General features: G+C 43.3%; 2 protein-coding genes across 8 annotated transcripts in view; one reads left to right on the forward strand and one right to left on the reverse strand.

The window, feature by feature from the left end:
- CAMK1G (calcium/calmodulin dependent protein kinase IG) overlaps positions 1–8,183 on the forward strand; it is a 59,879-nt gene extending 51,696 nt beyond the window's left edge. For 3 of the 5 annotated variants that reach the window (XM_075615237.1, XM_075615235.1, XM_075615236.1), the window contains 2 exons: positions 3,811–3,939; positions 4,166–8,183. In XM_075615237.1, coding sequence (XP_075471352.1) covers positions 3,811–3,901 — 91 coding nt within the window. In that variant the 3' untranslated portion in view covers positions 3,902–3,939; positions 4,166–8,183. The remainder of the gene's footprint in view (positions 1–3,810; positions 3,940–4,165) is intronic. The other 2 variants (XR_012803950.1, XM_075615238.1) reach the window with 2 other exon arrangements.
- The window catches only part of LAMB3 (laminin subunit beta 3), a 54,084-nt gene continuing 41,145 nt past the window's right edge, over positions 7,755–20,693 (reverse strand). For 2 of the 3 annotated variants that reach the window (XM_075615233.1, XM_075615232.1), the window contains exons 19-23: positions 16,336–16,543; positions 14,084–14,225; positions 13,206–13,382; positions 12,917–13,070; positions 7,755–9,942 (exon numbers count right to left, since the gene is read on the reverse strand). In XM_075615233.1, the coding sequence (XP_075471348.1) occupies positions 9,806–9,942; positions 12,917–13,070; positions 13,206–13,382; positions 14,084–14,225; positions 16,336–16,543 (818 nt within the window). In that variant the 3' untranslated portion in view covers positions 7,755–9,805. The remainder of the gene's footprint in view (positions 9,943–12,916; positions 13,071–13,205; positions 13,383–14,083; positions 14,226–16,335; positions 16,544–20,693) is intronic. The other variant, XM_075615231.1, reaches the window with a different exon arrangement.

Here is a 20,693-nt window from a genome sequence, read left to right on the forward strand (position 1 = left end):
CCCCCAAATAACGACAGACACACAATGTGGTGAAAAACAAGGCCACATCTTTATTTATATTTTTAACCTGAGTTTACCAACTCTTTTTTTTACGCCCTTCCAAGCAGCACGACTGTAGTCCAGAGCCCCCAACGGCATTGCCGTGTCTCGTGACTCCCGCTGCTATAAGGCGCTGCCCCATATAAGGGCCCCGCTGCCCATATAAGTCGTAGCAGAATTATTCCATAAACCTCAATGAGGGCGCCATTATATCCGGTGTACTTATACCGCTTGGGCTCTTCCAGCCTTAGAGGCCCCACTACCCGCCATGGCCAAGGACATTTATCCCTAAATTGTTCTGGGCACCGCCATGGAAACCGCCTTCACTACACCCTCGTGCAGAGCTAAGTTAAACATATTATTACCAATATCTGACAGGCGTAGCCCATTTTTCCAAAATAATCCGGGCATGGCTGGTAACTGAGTGCCTTACCTAGTATCCTCTCAGACCTTTTATGCATTTTCCAATGGCCTTGTCGATCTTGCACCTGCACTTTTCAATTGCCCCGCAGTCCTTGGCCGCACACCAAAACAACAATGTCCGACCAGATTAAATAAACATTGGGAAATGCTACTAGAATGCTCACTACATCCCTTTTCATTTTCCGAACCGGCTCAATTGATCATTTATAACTCAGATGTCCCCCGCATGTATTATCAACACATCTGTCTGGCAACGCAGCCTCTGTTGCATCACCAGTTCCGGCAACACTTGGATCCAATGCAAACCTCTCTTGCCTATCCAATAGTTATGTCTCGGAATGTCAGCACCCTATACGCTTCACTGTTCATGCCCAAGCGTACTGCCTCTATCTCAGCCCCGATGCGAAATGAGTGTGGGCCAAAAATTGTTGAATCAATGACTGCCATCTCCAAGCATTTTTTTAGGACTCCCACAAATTGAAAATGGGACAACACGAGACTCGACTGATGTCTCAAATAAGCTGCCGGCCTTATTACGTTGTATGCTGACACAAAAGGGTAGAGATCACCCTGTGCTACAGGGCCCAAAATTATAACTCTTCCTTTACCTAGTTGGTCAGTCTTGAATCGACATACTGTGATCTTGATGACCAGATTGCAGCCGCATTGTACGTCGCCAACCCCCCTGGTCGTGGTTTTGCCACAGAGACAAGATCCCACACCCTGATGGAGGCCATGATATTGTTCTGGAACCAAAGGGAATTCGCTGGGTAATATTTGGCCAGACAGCTTAACTAGTTCCTTTTACAAGCATCACAAGTTCTTTATCGCTCCTTCACTTTATTGAAAAGCAGCAGATAAAGTAGATGGTGCAGTGAGAGAGAGCTTCTCTACAATAATAGTGCTTGATAGTAGGGACAAAAGTAAAAATGATACTTCTTACCAAGAGCTGTAAGGCATGAGTAGTGCTTGTTTAGCCTGCTGAGATGAAAAGAAAAGCAAAGTGGAGGGTCCTCACAGGAACAGAGCCTGGGCTGAGGAAACTGAATGCAGGCAGGGGGTAATGGAACAGTCCACTATGCCAGGGGAATAACCGGGGTTGTCATAGCAACCACTTCAGGAGGCTAGGAGAGAGAGAAGAAACTAATGTATCCATTTCACCTGCACTGGGAATAATAACTGCAGGGAACGTACTACAACATAAAGGGCCAGCAGGCTGAGCTGCAAAAAGGGGATAAAGGAACAGAACTCTGATTCTTGTTCCATGACAGATATAAACAGATAATGCAAACCCAGCGTAGAAGAAGGCGGCCTTAAACTTTGAGCAACCAACACTACTAGCGACGCAACAAGTTTCTCAACAAACTAACTGTAATAGGCCTATGTTGATCTTTTCCCTTAATTTGATGTCTCCACCCCTGAACCTTTCTCTATATCACGGGTGCGCAAACTTTTGCCCCTGCGCCCCCTGCCTCTTGTTCTCCGGTGCTCGCACCCCCCCCCCCTTCTCTCTGTATGGGTCATTGGGTCATGACGTGCGGGGTCATGTGACGTCGCGTGACCAACAGCGTCATTTGTTGTGACGTCACAACGCATGAACCTGTGGCGTCATTTGACGCCACCTTGCCATGGAGACGCTTCCAGACGCCGGCTGAAGCAAGGTAAGCTAAAGGTTCCAGAGGCCTCACGCGATCCCTCGGCATTTCATTTTAATGCCATAGGGAAGAGCATGGGGCCTCTGCAACCACACGCGCCCCAGCCCCCCCTCCCAAAAAAAATCTCATGCCCCCCGGGGGGCACGCCCCCCAGTTTGCGCACCCCTGCTCTATACTATAAAATCCTTTGTACTGTTAAAACGGTTATGCATTTTATAAAAAATGAAACACCCCCCAAAAAAAGAGGGCAGAACTGACTAAAACTTGCGGCTTACATTGTTTTAACATTAATGATGTGAGCATGTGCATCTCCGAATAGGAACTGCCGTAGTTTGACCTAACCCACTAGCCAAGCCTGCCATTCCTTCTAGACTCTACAATAATGAACCCACGTTTCAGGGTAACGGATCCTGCCACTAGATCCCTGACAGGGACATTAACATGGTACATAGTTCAGGCGAACACATCGTTTCGGCCTCTGCTGCGTTTGGTGTTACTTTCCTGAAAGTTTGAAACTTAAATCGAGTTAAAGAATCTGCACTTAGGTTCTTGCACCACTAAATATGCACAGCCGCAAACCAAATATTAAAATGTAGGCTACGCAGGACAAACTGTCTTAACAGGCATAGCACAGGACGGGAGTTGGCCATAAAGGAAATAACCCCAGTGTTATCCGACCTCAGGATAATATGCCTATTCTGCGCAATAACCACCCACATATCAATGGCGGCTACAACTGACACAAGTTCTAAAAATACCATGTTTCTATCAGTAGGGAATCATTCCCACTGCTGTGCACACCAGCGACACGCCAGTAAAGCGCCAAACCCTATGCCGCCAGACGCATTAGTGAACAGTTATAATTGTTTATCATAAGCAGGCTCCTGAAACCACAAGGAACGGCCTTTATATCGTGCCAAAAAATTGAGCCCATATTTTTAAATCCTCCTTGAAGGCTTTTCGCATGCGCACAAAGTGATTCAGCCTATTAACCCCCGTGTTTGCCATGGATAGCGGTCTAGAAAATGCCCGACCCATGGGGGGGAATATCCGCAACGCAAAGGCCAGGTGACCTAGGAGAGACAGGAGCCCTGTCGCTTTCAGGACCCACAGCACATCAAGCTTCCCGGTATGACGCCTGTAAGACACGTCTACCAAATCGATCTCAATACCCCAAAAGGTTATTACGGTATGGGACCCTCCATCTTGCCTTCCGCCAGCGTAACTCTGATGTGCCTCAGTTTAAGGCTAAGGCCCCAGTGCGCGCAACGGGGTGCCTGGCGGCGCTCGTTCCTGGCAGCAGCGCGACCTGGTAGACTTCAGGCAGCGCTCGATGGGGAGGCGTGGTGGGGGCGTGACCATAATGTCAAACGGCTGGTTCGCCCTCATTGGCTGAACCGGTCCTGGGACATGGCCAGTGCTCCGTCACCACAAGAAAAGACAAGATCCTTGTCTTTGCAAAATGTGGTCACACATTGTGCCGGGGCACGCAGGCAACTACTGGGACCGGACCCGTAAAGGGCCATACCTTGCGTGAACCGCGCGTGCCATCGCAGCCGCGCCCACTGATGACCTAGCCCAACACTTTTGTGCCTAGATATGGAAGAATAAATGCATTTAGTAAATAGAGGTTTAAGAGTTTCCTAACCCGGAACACAAATGCTGAGTCGCTCCTATCTCTATGTCTCCACAGGCCTTTCATAACCGCTGTTACCGCTCCGGTGAAAGCGACAAACTACACACACTGCGGCAGCGGACAGACAGGGGTCTGCTCAGTCATGTGACCAGCGCGGCTGTGATTCGAGTCGCTACATATTTCATGGTAAGTGCACTCCCCATATGCATAAAGCCAACGACATCTTGCAGATAAGGCTCAAGTAAAGGCTCTTGTGAAAATGTAACCTGGGATTATTATGTAAAAGAACACAAACAGTGGGCCATGTTTAGTAAGCAGTGCCATTACGTAACACGCCTTCCAGCACCCTAATCCCCCAATTTGAACAAATACGTTATATAGTAATGCAAAGTCTTCCGTTTTCTACCTGCAGAAGAGATGCACTGATACCAGTGCATTGAAGTCAAACATTGGCAGCAGGAGAAACTTCCTTTCGTTTCCTCTTTGGAAACACCACCTAATTACCGTGGGCGTTTTCTGAGGGACACGGCAGTGGTTTTTATGAGGCAAGGGCTGATCACCAAGCGTTGAGATGCATCAATCCTTCAACAGCTCCATGGCTTGATTTGAAGACCATCAACAAGCATTCACGGACAGCACAGGGAGATCAAGTCTAGGTGCATAACCAGCATTCTGTCTTGTACAAACACATTTGCAACTGTAAATTTTAACTGGTGATATCTCTATATACTGTGTTTGAAGGCGTAGCATCGTATCACTTCTGTTAAAGTGTAGTATTACGAGTACGAGTTGATCAGCAATGAACTTTATGGGCATTTCACAGCTATGCTAAGGATTTGTGCGCATAAGATCTCAGTTCACATCAAGATGTTTATGTCCAATATGCAAGCCATGCTTATTACTGACAGGGCTATGTTTAATGCTGCAGTGCCACTTAGCAAAGTGTGTTATAGTTCTACGAATGGGAAAACACTAATTTCAGAGTTGTGTTTCTTAACACTTGTTTCCTATTGTAAGGCTTTTGAAATGTAGGTGTATCTGTAGGTGACTGTCCCCAGGTGCGTCAGTCTCACTGTTTTTTTTCATCATTGTCTCATAGATTTCAAAGAAGTCTCACTGAAAGAAGGCAGTCAGTGTCCTTTAAAATAAAGTTTTTCTGGGTTAAAACTTGTAAATCTCATTCATTTCAGTCCTCGGTGGTTGTTATCACTGATATAATAAATAAACTCCAGTTTCTTCTTTTGTTGCAAACATTATGCTCAGACACAAGGTCATTCAGCAAAAATCTTTATGGAACCTTATTCCACAGCTCAGCGTGAGCGAGTGATGCTAACAAATACTTCTCTGCGCTAATCTTTTCTTTCAGGACATGCGAGTATGAAATACTTGATGGTGTTTTTTTGTGAACAAGTGGATGTGCAGTAGGTGTTTGTAAAATATAAAAGCAAGGTGAGCAGGCCTATTGTTTTGCAAGAATTGAGCGCAAATGGATTCTACATTAAAAGCTTCATTTATCTGCAGCTGTTTAATCTTGTAGATTAGTCAATACTGTTCTGTACGTCGATGTAAATATTAATGCATTAACCTGACTTATTCTGTACTGCTGTTATATGAAGAATAAATAGGACCTTTTTTTTTTTTAAATAAAAAAACGGGTTATTATTTAAAACATCTGTTCAATGTTGGGCACAATGCACAACTCTGAGGGAACATGCAAATTGCATTTTGTTTGGTCTGAAAGGTTTCAGGCTGTTACTCAACAATCGAGAGTCAGGTTTTTCGATATTGCTTTTGAAAATGTAATTTTGTCTTTGGGCTGCAGGTTCCGAGCAGTCCAAGCTGTGTGTTTTATGTGTGTTTTTAAAAAATATATATATATAAATAGGATAGAAGCTGGGGGTCTTCGGAGCTAAACCCCATTAATTTCAGCTCTGAGGACCCCCTGCTTCTCGATATACCTATATACGATATACCTCTGTAGTGGGTGTTGGTATCTCAGTGCTGTTTAAATGTCCAATTGGCCAATAGGAAGCGGAAAGGGATGATCTCACAGCTTCCTATTGGCCTGTTTGACGCAGGAGCATTTAAGCTGCCATTACGAGAACCCTAGCTAGCCCAACCAGAGCTTGCTACCAGCACCCCCGACGGAGGTAAGTATTTCGGGAAGCAAGAGGGTCCCAAAGCTGAAATTAAGGGGGTTCAGCGCCGGATACCCCCTGGTTCAATCCTAATTTTAAAAAAATTGGTTGGACTGCCTCTTAAATAACTTTTATAACTCTTAACTTTTAAAAGCGGATGGAACAGTCCTTGGCTGTTGTACAGTAATCGCTCCTTTGGAAATAGGTTAATACAATAACACTGCAGTACGTTTCCCATCCTACGTGCTCTGCATGTTTTTGAAATTACACATGGAAGCATCTGCACTTATTTACAATGAATAGCTGTTTGCATGTGGTTACGGTACAGTCTGCGTGGGAGACTTTCTGACAGCAGCTAATAGAGCCTAAGACACAAGCTGGCAACACACGATAAGCAATGCGGTATATATTTTATACCAAGAATATCACTTGGATTACTGCAACTTTTGAAAATGGATCATTAAGGCAGCAGGAATATTCCATGTTTCAACGCCCTTATGCGCTTGGAATATGGGATTTTAATCTTTTCTCTAAGTACTTAATAATAGTACTGTAATTTCTCAAATAGCAGTGTAGTGTTTATCATAGTACAGTATTTCATTATATATAAACACACACAAATGCATCTATATATATATATCTCAAAAAATAAGCCTATATATATATATATATATATATATATATATATATATATATATATATATATATATATCCTGACAAATTATGCAAAACGCTACTCCCCGACAAGAATGGCCCCCTAAAAAAAGTGTTTCAATGGCAATGTACAATGGTGAAAACGCGACTGGGTGTGCGCTGCTTTTTTTCACCCCCCTCCTTCTCTTATCCCCCAACTTTTCCTCTCTCCCCCCCACCCCCCGCCTTCTCTTCCCCTCTCTTACATGGCTTCCGTCGAGCAGGGCTGCAGAGGAGGATGACGGCAGAGGACTGAGGACTAGTTAGCAGAGCAGGGCAGCACAGGAGCAAGACAGCGGGTGGTGGGAGAACAGCACTGAGGACCATTTGAGCGGAGCAGGTCAGCACAGGAGAACGGTCGGGGAGGAGCTGCGCTGAAGCAGCGGCAGACACCAGAAGTCAGTAAAGACCGCTGGGGCGTGCTCGTCCCAGGCCGTCCTCCTGTGCCACCCTGCTCCGCTCACATGGTCCTCAGTGCCCTTCTCCCACTGCCAGCTGTCTTCCTCCTGTGCCGCCCTGCTCTGCTCCCATGGTCCTCAGTCCTCATCTTCTGTTACCGCCGCCCTACTCGTCAGCTGGTAATATCAACTCGCCACAAGTGAGCGTGTTTGTCGATATATATATATATATCCCCCCTCCTAAAGGGTTACTAGTAGGTTAGTGTATGTTGGGCTACACCCTGTGTTACCATCATAGGGATTCTGACATCACGGGAGAATATTTAGTATAGGAAGGAGGGTCTAAGATTAGGTTGCTGGAGGAATATGAGGAGAGGAGATGGGGATAGACCCATAAAATAGTAGAACAGATCAGGCTCCCCTTTATTTATTATGTTGTAGAGAGGGACAATGCCTTTTAAGTTAGGATCCCAGAAAAAGGCTAATGGAGTCCAGCAGGTCCCAAAGATGGGGAATCGGCACGCCCCAGAGAGCCTCAGAAAAGAGGGCTCCTGGGTGTCGGAGGATCGGCTCTAACTGTGAATCCGCAGTAATACTCGTCTCAGTCTGTATGGAAGTGGTAGTTCCCAAACAGGCCAAAGATACCATTGTCAATTACAAAGGACCAGCCAGACTCCCTGTAATGTGTCTAGTGTAACCGGGGTAATATAGATGATTACTCCGAAGCAACAAAGGAGGAGCCAGGTCCGACACAAGTAGAGCAACTAAGTCAATACACCTCCATTTGAGTGTAAAGAGGGGCACTTATGGAAGCACAGAATTTGTGTATAACTACAGTACTAGATAACTGGTACAACGTTGTTACATGAGTGTGGAAGGTCCCCGTGCCTGGGGAGATGAATAAAAGTTTGATGACGTACTATAAACGTTCCTGATGCCCATTATTTGCATCCTTGCTACCTAATCACCCAGCTAGCTGAACCCAACACCCTGAGTCAATGTAACCCATGATGAATAGCCAACACTGTACGGTGTGTGTCTGTGTATTTATTCTAGAGACAAAACACTCATTTCATTATAGACAAAGTTCATCCATTGTGCAAACTTTCCAAATGTCAGCAAAGCAGTACACATATATAGTGCTCTTGATAAAGGCTCCGTTGGGAGCTGAAACATTGAGAATAAACTTCACCCTATTGAACTTTGGAGTGCCTGTCCTGTTTTTATATATATATCGCCTCAAAATCCACCACCAAGGTGCCACGGATAGAGAGGTTGAATAAATACAATACACTAGGAAGTCCAGCACACTTTATCAAGCTCCCATCTGGGACCAAAACAATGATCACCAAATAAACCCCCTTTTTGAGCAAAGTTCCAAGCGTGCATGCCTTTCTTCTGTATGCAAATATATATATATACTGTATATATTTAATTTTATTTTTTTCAACACCCTACCATGAAGAAATTGCAACCTAATTTTTGGTATCTGACACATAAGTGATAAAAAGCCAACACTGGGGTTTAAATCGGCCTCACCCACTGTAACTGTACCACTGTGACAATCTTTCCTTGTCATTACAGGCAAATACATGTGCTTCTCCGTGTATAATCCTTTCTGGCCCATGAACATCAGATCCCTTCCTGTGCTGCTAATAACAAGGACAGCCATTTGTGCCAACTAATGATAATGATCCAGGTGGGAATTCTTTCAGACTTCATTATACTGTAGTTAACAGATAACAAAAAAAAGGAAATACAAAACCAGGACTGGATCAAGGTCACCCTGTGACCTACAGCTAGTGATATCAACATAACAGAGGGAGCAGAGCACCACTTTCCCCTCCACCCCCCAAATAAATTCTTGCAATTTTCATTATACGACAGTTTGAAATTAGTTGAAAATGGCAATATTTCTACATTTTTGCAGATGTTTTTCAAAATACCAAATAATGCGACCTGGTATTTTTTTGGCCAACTTCGAGAGAGAGAGAAAAAAATCACACATTACAAAATCGACAAGTGGATTGTCAGTGAAGGGGAATAGTAATAGATACACCAAACCACATGCTAATTTTCCATAACGGGTTTTATACTGTATCATTTCATGTATAATAATCTGCGCGTTTCACTTTTATAAACTGTTACCCAAACAAATGGCAGGTTTGCACCAAACAAATACACATACAGTAGGCTAGTGGTATAAATAAATAGATAAAAAAAACATATTACAACATTGATTTTATACGCTCAGACATTTCATCAAAATAACACAAGCCCTTTTTATAGACTTAAGTGACTGCAAGAGAAATGAGTGCAGAGAATGAAATCGCCCCCCCCCCCCAATTTTCAGCTGAGAGCTCCTGTTCTGTAACTATACAGGCATCTTTTACCCCCGCCGTGGTGGGGTACTGGTGTGTAATGCATTACAGCCCCTCCGGAACTGACGGGGTTAAACTGACCCTGAGAATGTCTGTTTTCCTATTATTTTTATGCGGGATTAAAAATGGCGCCCCACAAAAGACCAGAATAAAGGAATGGCGGTGACATGGCTCCGCGAGTTAAACCGTAAGGATTAATGCTATTCAAAATAAATAAAATGTAAAAAATATATAATGGGTTTATTTACGCAAGTCTCCCAGCTGCAAAAAAGGGTTAAAAATGGGGCTAAAAAACAAGCCCCGCTGGCATGATGGTGTTGAGCAATTCACTCGTAGCCATCCCAAAATAGCAGCTGGACAATAGGAATAAATAGGCAGAGCCCTGTTTTAGTGCCAATCACATATGGCAATCACACACAGAGTTGGCAGCACCCGTACGGCCTCATTTGCAGGTTGCGTAGAAGACAGCCCGTTCACTGATATAATCTCTGATGCTTTGGATTTCTTCTTCCAAGCCCTCCAGCTGAGAGTATTTGATTATCACCGATTCCCTGCCCTCTTGCAGCTCGCTCTCGATTTCTAAGGGAACAAAAATGACGGACCTTAGAAAGAGGCAATGACTTTGTACATAGTGTAGTGTCAGAGAATCAAGAAGAGAGAGAAGAGAGAGGAGAGATCATGTGGAGAGTACATGACCCAAGCAAGAATCAAACTCATTAGAGTTTGGATTCAAGAACATCATAAACCAGTAAGGGGGAAATTCTATATAGTCAAAGCAGACGTTTGGGGATTTTCAGCCACAAACTGCACGAATGGCCACTTTGGACTATATAGAATAATGCCCTAAACCTCACCTCCCAAACCAGCTGGCACTGCTAAGTTTGGGGTGCCCACAGCGATGGAATCTACAAGCTTCTGTATTCAGAATCAGCAGATTACCACCTGCACTACACCTTGTCCGAGTGAATGATTAAAACAGTAATGGGGCAGTTGTAATTTAACTCTTTATCTAATTATGTAGCTCCAAACTCATCCTCATAAAACAGGGGTGGGCAACTTCAGCCTTCAAGGGCCACCAACAGCTCAAGTTTTCAGGATAACTGTGCTTCAGCATAGGTGACTCAGTCTTCGACTGAAAACCTGACCTTGTTGGTGCCCCTTGAGGACTGGAGTTGCCCAACCCGTGATAAACTATGACTTCTGTGTGCTTTGTCAGCCATACAATGGTAATTCATGATGAAATTCGTATAGGAACCTTGAAAAAGTTGTGTGTGTTCATGCTAAGACATATTCTCTGGGTCACCGAAGGAGCTTCTCATTGTCTTTTTTCACGATCATAGTCTCTGCGCCCTCTCCTTTTCCATCCACACATAGATAAACTAACAAACTTGGCATTGTTTTTTTCAAAGCAGAGTTGGCAACTTCCCATTATGTTCAGCAGAAGGCGCATGTGATTATCTCAGAGGCAACATATTGCTAAGTGTGTCTCAGCTTCTTATACAAGATGCGTGGGCATCTGAATGGCGAATATAAAAACAGAAGCACGTCATAACCTCCCATTCAATATGCTGCTCCCATAGTAATAGTGAGCAACTATTAAGAAGCTTGGAATTGAATTATATTAACCCCTTTTGACACAGAGAAGAAGGATTTGCACTTGCTCAATAGAAGAGAAAAGATCATCATTTCATGTAACCTATAAGTGGTGTCACCAACTTTTGAGCAAGGGTGCTTGGGGATGGCAACACTACATCTGGCCAAGGTAGATTGAGTGGTGGCTGGTGGCTGTAAGCCAAGTGTTATTTTCCTGTAGATTTGGGGTCAGATTCATGAAAGCCCCGCTAACCCCTTGCATGCTAGACAAGACGTGGCACTGGCCCCTGCGGCACTCGCGATCAGATGGCCGCTTCCCAGAAGCGATTACGTGACAACTCCGTCACTGATAACGGAAGGGAAGTGGAGGGTTCCCTTGTTCCGTTCCCCTTCCTATACGATCGTGTCGAGCACTGAACTCAATCACCCTAACAAAAAAACGAGCATTTAGATGACGTCGTAGCTACGTCCTTGGGCACCCAAAGGGTGAAGAGACTTAACCTAAGTAAAATGTGACATTAAGCCCTAACTAGTATCATTAACAGCCAATAACATGACGACAAGTCATGTTTTCGTACGGCAACAGCATTGGGAGATGAGATGCAAAGGAGGACCCCCCCCCCCCCACAGCGGCTCAATATTGAGTTTGCAAACCATCTCCAAACTCGCGACCAGAGGTCAAACTGTGATGTTACTAGGAGAAGCCGAGTACCCCTTACTTATCAACCTGCTCAGAGTACCCCTTACTTATCTACCTGCTCAGAGTACCCCTTACTTATCTACCTGCTCAGAGTACCCCTTACTTATCTACCTGCTCAGAGTACCCCTTACTTATCTACCTGCTCAGAGTACCCCTTACTTATCAACCTGCTCAGAGTACCCCTTACTTATCTACCTGCTCAGAGTACCCCTTACTTATCTACCTGCTCAGAGTACCCCTTACTTATCAACCTGCTCAGAGTACCCCTTACTTATCTACCTGCTCAGAGTACCCCTTACTTATCTACCTGCTCAGAGTACCCCTTACTTATCTACCTGCTCAGAGTACCCCTTACTTATCTACCTGCTCAGAGTACCACTACTCTTTTGATTTACAAACTTTTAATTCCAACAAAAAAGGGATTAAAAATGTTAAAAAAAATATCCTGATTATTTTGAGAACATGAATATGATCTATATAGATTTCTAACATGAAGTCCACAGAGCTGTCACATTGTTTAAAGGAGCAGTTCCCCCCAAATGATCAATTTTGAAAAATTAGATCCATGTGATGGCCTTTAAAGCAAATTACATACATTATTTGTATTACTTCACTAGCTGATTTTATTTTTATATGCATTTTAAAAGGCCCAAATCGTACTGTAGAGTGTTCACATGGCAACTCCTGCTATGTATTCTCACATGCTCCACTTCACGAAGCAGCACAGAGCCGTTTTCCATACAGACTACAAAGGGTCTCATCAGAAAAAAAATGTCTAATCTTAATCTTCTCAAATAAGTTTCTACTTTCAACCACTGCAAAAGAAACACAGTACTGTATATTCTTTTTTTAACGAACATGTGGCGGAAAGTTCCCTACAGATTCAGGGCAAAGTCACTATATACAGAATACTGTAGATTACAGTAAATAAAATTACAACTTAGAGCCCATTCATATGTCACAGACAGGTCTGCAACCCCTGCCTTTCCCCATTATCTCTTAGCATACAATGCTTCCACTGCAGCTAGGGATTCTGGTAATGACATGGAAATGAGCACACAATTATTCACCATAACTTATTTTGTGTCTGGCAGAATAGATGACAAAACTTCTTATAGTGGTATCCTCTGCCCCTTCATATCTCTGCACCTTCTTATATCTCTACTGTAACTCTACTGGAAGGTCCATGCATTGTGCCTCCGCCTGCACACACAGGGTCCACTCAATGCAAGCAGCATGTAACACCCACAGATATCCTACCTTCCATCCTGCTCATCATGCCCAAAGACTCCTGGAAGAGACGCTTTGCCTCCATCTGGATGCTGCTAACCTTCTCTCCCTGAGCGCCAAGGTTGGAGGTCTGGCCTATGCGAGCCTTTAGCCGGGCATATTTCTCTTTCACAGACTCAAGACCCTGAGGGAAACAAGAATAATGAAAGGAGCAGTGAAAATTAGCTCAAAAAGAAATACAATATATACATACATATATACATATCTCTTATTGGACCACCAGAGTGCTTTCATACGGTATAAGACGTGACATATGTACCTGCTGTGCATCCATAGCCTTCCCATGGGCTCCCACCGCTGCCTGCTGAGCCTCGCCTGCCTGCCGCTTGTTCTCTGCAGTCTTCTCACGCAGCTTCTCCACTTGCTGAGTGAAGGACTGAAGTTGACCATTCATATCCGTCAGTCCGTTCTCTACAGGGACAAGTACCTGCTGGATCTGTAGGTGACAACATAGTATTCTGATCAATCTGGGGCATTACATATACTGTTCATCTAACATAGCAAGACATTGAAGGATTTCCTGCCCTAACCCCTTTTAATTCCTTTGTAGGTGGAAATTACGTTTTTGAGACTAATACCTGACTGTTAAAACAGTCTCCAGAACAAGTAAGAACATCATATCCAGATTCAGCAGTAATAACACAGAGAAAAAAGGAACCCTCTCTAAAAAAATAGATGACAGAGATACAGTATAGCAGCCTTCAGTGAACCATCTGGTGTGATATACAGTATTGTGATAAACTGTGATATCCTGCATCAAAACTCGGAATAAATCCAATGGAAACTGCGATATAATAAGATTTTGCGCTAACTGCGGGAACAATTAATCTAAGTGTACACGTATGCAGATAGATATAGAGATTGCAGTTTATATATTAATTATTATTTTTGTTTAGGGTTCTGTTGTGTGTGTGTTTGCATAGTATGTGCGTGGATGTGTATATCTGTGTAGGTGTGTTTCTTGGGTGTTAGTCCCTTGTCCTTCAAAACCCATTTAGCCATTCTAGCTCTATATAAGCATTGCTATGCTTTTTTATATACACTACTAGCTAAAGTGTGTCGACCTTATTACTCATAATCATGTCAGACCTCTTCCAAACCATGTGAATCAATCCGAGCGGACAGTGTGTGTCTCACCTCTTCCATACGGTCCTGGATCTGTCGTAAAAAGGAGCTGGATCCCCTGATCTTGTCTTCAGCCTCCTGAAGGGCGGTTCTTGCTTGTCCTAAATTCCCAACCACTCCATCCACATCATCTTCAACATCTTTGGCTTTGTTCCTAAACAAAATAATAGCTGTTAAAAGCCTCCTCAATATTTAGCAGTGTCAGGAGCTTGAGTACCCCTTAAGATATGTGTTAGTAACCTTAGCATCTGCTTTAAATTAAACTTCTTAGTTTTTATTTTATATTTGACTTCATGTTCTCTATATGTTGTACTAGCCATGTGAACGCCTTGGGAGCCCTTTGTTGTGGATGCTGATTTCCGGCAGCCCTGGCAGCACAGTTGCGACCCCCAAGTGGTCCATTGGCGACTTGGTGGAGAGCCTACATGACTTTAACAACTAAGATTGCATTCCATAAAGAACACAGATGTTCCCGTGCCTCTATACATGTAAACAAAGAAGCACATCCAGTGTGACAAACTATTTACTTCATTAGCACTGCATGTGTTTTTTCTTCTCCTAAGAATAGGTCATTAAAGATTTAACTAAATGACCCATCATTTAGGAGAAGAAAAAACACTGAAAAAAATATATAGTAATGAACTAAATAATTTGTCACGTTTGGATGTGCATTGGGGCATCTTTGTTTACTGCTGTAAATTTGAGGTCACTTTCCCACTGGCACGAATTAATATAAACATACATATATAATATTGTGAGTCTGGGTTGAGCTTATTAAGATTGTGTATCTCTATATATGGGGCCTGAGGTATTTGCTGTCTAAAATTGGCACATGTTCAAATCCTATAAAAGACCCATCACTGGGAGCTTTTTGACGTTGCTGGATTTGTTGTGATATATCTTCGTTTCGTCTTTCTGAGCTGTGGGGTCATTGAATCTAAAGACAGATTCTTAAGCAGAGATTTTTATTTGGTCCGCAAAAAAAAAAACGGAAACAAAATGAACACAGATTGTGGGACCCATATTTACTAAACTGTTCATATGACACCTTCCTGGTCCAGAAGACACCTGAGAGCCAATACAAGTGAACAGCAATACTTCACTAATATTACCTCCTCCCCTAATTTCTCCAATCACAGGAGGAGTTGTGTAGGAGGTAGGTTCTGGCCCTAAAACACTGAAGCATGCCAAACCAAAATGTATATCTCAAATGTACCGTTAACGATAAATATCTTATCAAAGAATAATACAATAGTGAAACATTATAATTAAAGACACTTGTCTTTAAAGGATAATAAAAAGATAATGTTTACAAGATAATAAATTAAAGCCAATACTATGGAATAATAAAATATCTAATAATGATAGGATCATTATTATCATTAAAATGCACTAGTTATATTGCTTGCTCACACAAGCAAAATCCTCCCAAAGTCGGTTGATACATTGATGTGGACAGACACACGTTCCTGTTTTATTCTCCCCTTTGTAAATTCTGAGGTTTCTGTGAAACGAGATGAAGGCCGTTTCCAGGCAAGTGGCCGCGAGTTGTCATTGCGTAGAACGCCTGTCTCTCTACTTGCTGCAGATTAACATGGTGTCTGTATCAGGGCAGTTAATCTGACTAATGCTGCTCCCCGCGTCTGTTACATTGTGAACGTAGAGATATGTGAAACTGAGCAGCTACTCTTTGTTATGATCAGTGACAGCAAATATAAATCCCAAGGTCATTTATGTGCCCGAAGGAGGTGAAAGGAACAAAGGAACCAAACAGATCTTTCAATAAACCACCAACAGAAAAAAGCAATCTGTGGTAAATAATTCAACAATCTAATTCGCTTTCTCAAATAAATGTTGGCTGGTTTTGTTTCTTTGTCCAGGTAAATGTGTTACACATTGCATTTCTTCTGCTCCTCTGAATGGGGGGGAGAGTGATTTTCAATTAAGTGTTTTCTTTACCCTTATCCCACTCTGTCCTTCTCAGAGAGCCAATGAAGATAGGGGGAAAGAAAAGGTGGAAAGAAAAGGGGGTGTTGACTGTACAAACTCTTGTTGAACACGGTGACATTGACAAAAGAGAGCAGCAAGAGAAAATCAAACCCCTCCCAAGTCTCAGCATTCCATATTTGCAAATCAACTTTTTCATTGCTATTTAGTTTTGTATCATTATTCAGTACGCTGTGTTGCGGTGCTCCCTGCGCTGTAGAAGATATTGGCCCCATTCCTTTGAAATCAACTTCACTTGACATGCTGTAAGGACGCACCTGGCCTGTTCAGCCTCGCGCTGCAGTTCCTTGGCTCTGGCTATATCGTCTTTGGTCCGGGATATCACATCGTCCACGTTCGGGAGCTTGCCCGCGATGCTGCGGATTTCGTTCATCTTCCTCAGGATGGAGGAAGCATCTGCAGGCAGCGACAGGGACAGAATATACTCGCTGATCTCCTGAATAGTGGCAGGATCGGTCATCGGCTCTGAGGGGAAAGGAAAGCAGAAAGAAAACACAAACATGAATCATTTGATTTATGTACAATTCACCAGTGTTTTACAAGGAAAATATAAAAACCTCATCTATATATTGCGCTCCCCCCCCCTTTGTTTTTCTCTTGTTCCATCTATCTTGAAGTTTATTGCTTTGAATACGGACCATTAAAGCCCCAATCCTAGCGCTATTTTTTTGTTTAACATTTTTTTATTATTATTATTTTACACACAATTGAAGCAGAGGGTCTCCGGAGCTGAATCCCATGAATTTCAGCTCCGCAGTCCCCCTGCTTCCGGAGATACTTACCTCCATATGGGGTGCTAGTAGCTGCTGCGATTGAGCTAGCTGGGGTTTAAAAGTTTAAAGTTCCCACATCACGTGGGCCAATAGGAAGCCGGACCTAATGATGTTACGGAGGTATCTCCGGAAGCAGGAGGTCCACAGAGCTTAAATGATGGGGTTCAGCTCTGTAGACCCCCTGCTTCAATCCTAAGCAAAAAAAATGTTTTTTAAAACAAGCGCTTGGATTGCCACTTTAAAACACAAAATCATTTGAAAATGAATTACATTTTATCAATGGTGTTTTCCCAATTCATATACAATGTATCATCACTATGCTTCACTCCTTCAGTTTTTAGCAACCCATTCAGGTACAGTATACCAGGGCTCTTTAACTGACGGCTGAACTCTCTGTTCCTGCTAATTTCATACTCGTTGCTTAAACAGTCAAGTGCAATTTTTCCCTGTAAGTGAAGGTAATGTAAATATCTATATGGGACAGATGTTATAAATGCTTGTAAAATGTTAACATATAATAATTTTCCAGTCTTTACATGAGGAGGAGCGGCTCAGTGAGGAAAAACAATGACACTGATCAGGGGAACCTGGTTCAATACCCAGTGCCAGCTCCTTGTTACCTTGGGCAAGTCACTGTATCTCCCCGTGACTCTGGCACCAAAAACATGGATTATAAACTCATCTGGGCAGGAAACAGGAATTTTTGCAGACACTATGTGTTGCATACCGTGCGCTATACTGTCATTGTGAGTCGCTTTGGGAAAAAAGCGCTATATGAAATAAAGGGCCTCATGCAGAGAGCAGCGCTATTTAGAATTGGAGAGGGGGAAATTTTTTTCGCTTTATTGGAGAGTTTTTTTCTCCATATGCAGAAAGGGCATAAAACTGCATTTACAATCCTTTCTGCATATGGAGAGTTTCAACCGGCGCTATAAGCGCTGTTGAAACTAGTGGGGAAAAAAATCGATTTTTTTTTTTTCTCCTCCACAGGCCGCGGAGCGCGAGCTGCTTGGTGGAGGGGAAAATTTTTGAAAATCGCGCCATTTTTTTGGCGCGAACAGCCACTAGATGGCGTTCGCGGCTCTCTGCATACGGCAGAAAAAAACACTGGAGAGATTAGGATCTCTCCAGCCGAGCGGCGAATTTCAAGCAAAAAAAATGGCGCTTTTTTTAAAACTTGCCTTTTTCTGCTGCTTTCAGCTCGATTTTCGCCGGAAAATGGCGAGATTGCTATTAGCGCTGCTCTCTGCATGAGGCCCACAGTTATTAATTATTAATCTAAAATGACATTACAATAAACTTGTGGCCCTTTAATTTCTAAAGGCTTTCTGATCTGGCTTCTTTGTAGAACCCTGATGTATATATTTTTTATATACACATATATATATATATACACACACACAAGCACACACACATTTATATATTTATGACATGTATGGTGTCACTGAATGCCTTGCTACTGTATGCAAGTGTCTTCTATCTGCTTGTCTCTACACCTACGTGTGTGTGTGTGTGTGTGTGTGTGTGTGTGTGTGTGTGTGTGTGTGTGTGTGTGTGTGTGTGTGTGTGTGTGTGTGTGTGTGTGTGTGTGTGTGTGTGTGTGTGTGTGTGCGCATGTTTATTTACAGTATAAAAATTTGCAGTAGCGCACTGATGGACAATGGGATACAGAATCACTACTTGAGAAAATAAACAGCACCCCTTTTGTTATGCCCTTTAAAAGCAGATCACCAACCCTATTTTATATAAAACAAAATAGTTGTTAGCCGTTTTCCGTTTAATATTAAAAGGCCCACAGCCTGCAGTATAGTGTTCACATGCACACACAACACCCCTGTAAGCTCTCTGTCTTTTGTTTATACATTTCCCAAACCCAGTAGCACTCCTTTTTGACATAAATATTTATATAGTGAGGCGGGTCTGGGTTTTGAGCTTAGAGGGGTTGTGCGTGTGTATTTGTAGATTTTAATTGGTAAACAATTGTTTGGAGGGCTGTGACCCCCTGCTCCCTGTTTCCGAGCTCGCCCTGCCCACCTTTACATAGCAAGTGCTGAGATGCAGCTGTGACTGACCTGTCTGGTAAGACTTCTTCCTCTATTAGAGAGGTAAAGTGAGCGTTCGCAGAGAGAGTGTTAGGACTTGCAGGAAAGAGGGGACAGCTTGGGGTGGTCTGCAAGCTTACCATGCTATGGCCAAAGAATTTAACTAAGGCCGCGCATAGTGTGCACGATGGCGACAAGACTCATGATGTCACCCATTGTCTTCTAGCGAACGTTATAATTCGCTTTCCAGCGACCTCGCGGGCGACCAGGTCTTTGATTGGTCCACATAAAAATCCAATTTGACCAGTCGCTCGGTCGTGTTGCGCTTACTATAAGCGCACGCGACGGCAGCAATACATTTGTTTTGCCGCGACATTGCATCGCCGGCACTGTAAGCACAGCCTAAGTGACCCTCACTTGTGAGAGAATAACAGATAAGTATAAAACTATATGATTTGTCATTGGATCTAGCATTATGCCGCGCTTATAGTGCCGGCGACGGTGACAGTGACGCGACCGATGATGTCACCCGTCGCTACTAGCGAAAGTTGTAATTCAATTTGCAGCGATGTCGCGAGCGACAGGGTCATTGACTGGTTTACAGACACTCAAAAAATCAAATTAAACCGCTTACAAATTTTTGGTCGCTCCGTCGCGCTTACTATATGCACTGGCGACGGAGTCAATTGTTTTGTTTTGGAGCGACATCGCCGTCGCCGGCACTATAAGCGCAGCCTTAGGGTTCTCTGTCTCTGAGTGTTCACATGGCAGCACCTGCTAATATGTTCACGTCCTCCACTCGGCCGGGCAGCAACACTGAGCGGTTTCCCATGCGGAGAAGAAAGGGTCTTATACGAACAAAAGGTCTCAGATTATGTTCTCAGAAATCGAGACAGGTGAAACAGACTTCCTGCTGCACAGTATTATAAAGAAATACAAGGAAAAGGGACACGCAGAGAGAATTTCCCCCTTAACACTTTTCCCTTGATCACTGCAGCAAACACAATACCAAAAAAGGATCTCTGTACAGAGCATAAAAGGGATTCTTAAAAGGCACGAACATTTATTTGTGACAGAATATCCCAAACTGGGAGTGTATTGTACACTACGCCATGTCCTCCGGGGCTTTTTGTAGTTAGACTTTCTAACTTTTGCTAAAACATTAAAACACCTTCATTTAGTAAAAAGAAAGAAAAGGTTTCCGCTGTTATATTGCACCGAATGCCAACATGTGTCGCTGTGTGGATAGGGTGTGTAATCAGGATAGGTTGTGTAATCAGGATAGGGTGTGTAATCAGGATAGGTTGTGTAATCTGGATAGGGTGTGTAATCAGGATAGGGTGTGTAATCAGGATAGGGTGTGTAATCTGGATAGGGTGTGTAATCTGGATAGGGGGTGTAATCTGGATAGGGGGTGTAATCTGGATAGGGTGTGTAATCTGGATAGGGTGTGTAATCTGGATAGGGGGTGTAATCTGGATAGGGGGTGTAATCTGGATAGGGTGTGTAATCTGGATAGGGTGTGTAATTTGGATAGGGTGTGTAATCTGGATAGGGTGTGTAATCTGGATAGGGGGTGTAATCTGGATAGGGTGTGTAATCTGGATAGGGTGTGTAATCTGGATAAAGGGTGTAATCTGGATAGGGGGTGTAATCTGGATAGGGTGTGTAATCTGGATAGGGTGTGTAATTTGGATAGGGTATGTAATCTGGATAGGGTGTGTAATTTGGATAGGGTGTGTAATCTGGATAGGGTGTGTAATCAGGATAGGGTGTGTAATCAGGATAGGGGGTGTAATC

Source organism: Ascaphus truei, chromosome 9 (genome assembly GCF_040206685.1).
Source record: "Ascaphus truei isolate aAscTru1 chromosome 9, aAscTru1.hap1, whole genome shotgun sequence".
NCBI classification, from domain to species: domain Eukaryota; kingdom Metazoa; phylum Chordata; class Amphibia; order Anura; family Ascaphidae; genus Ascaphus; species Ascaphus truei.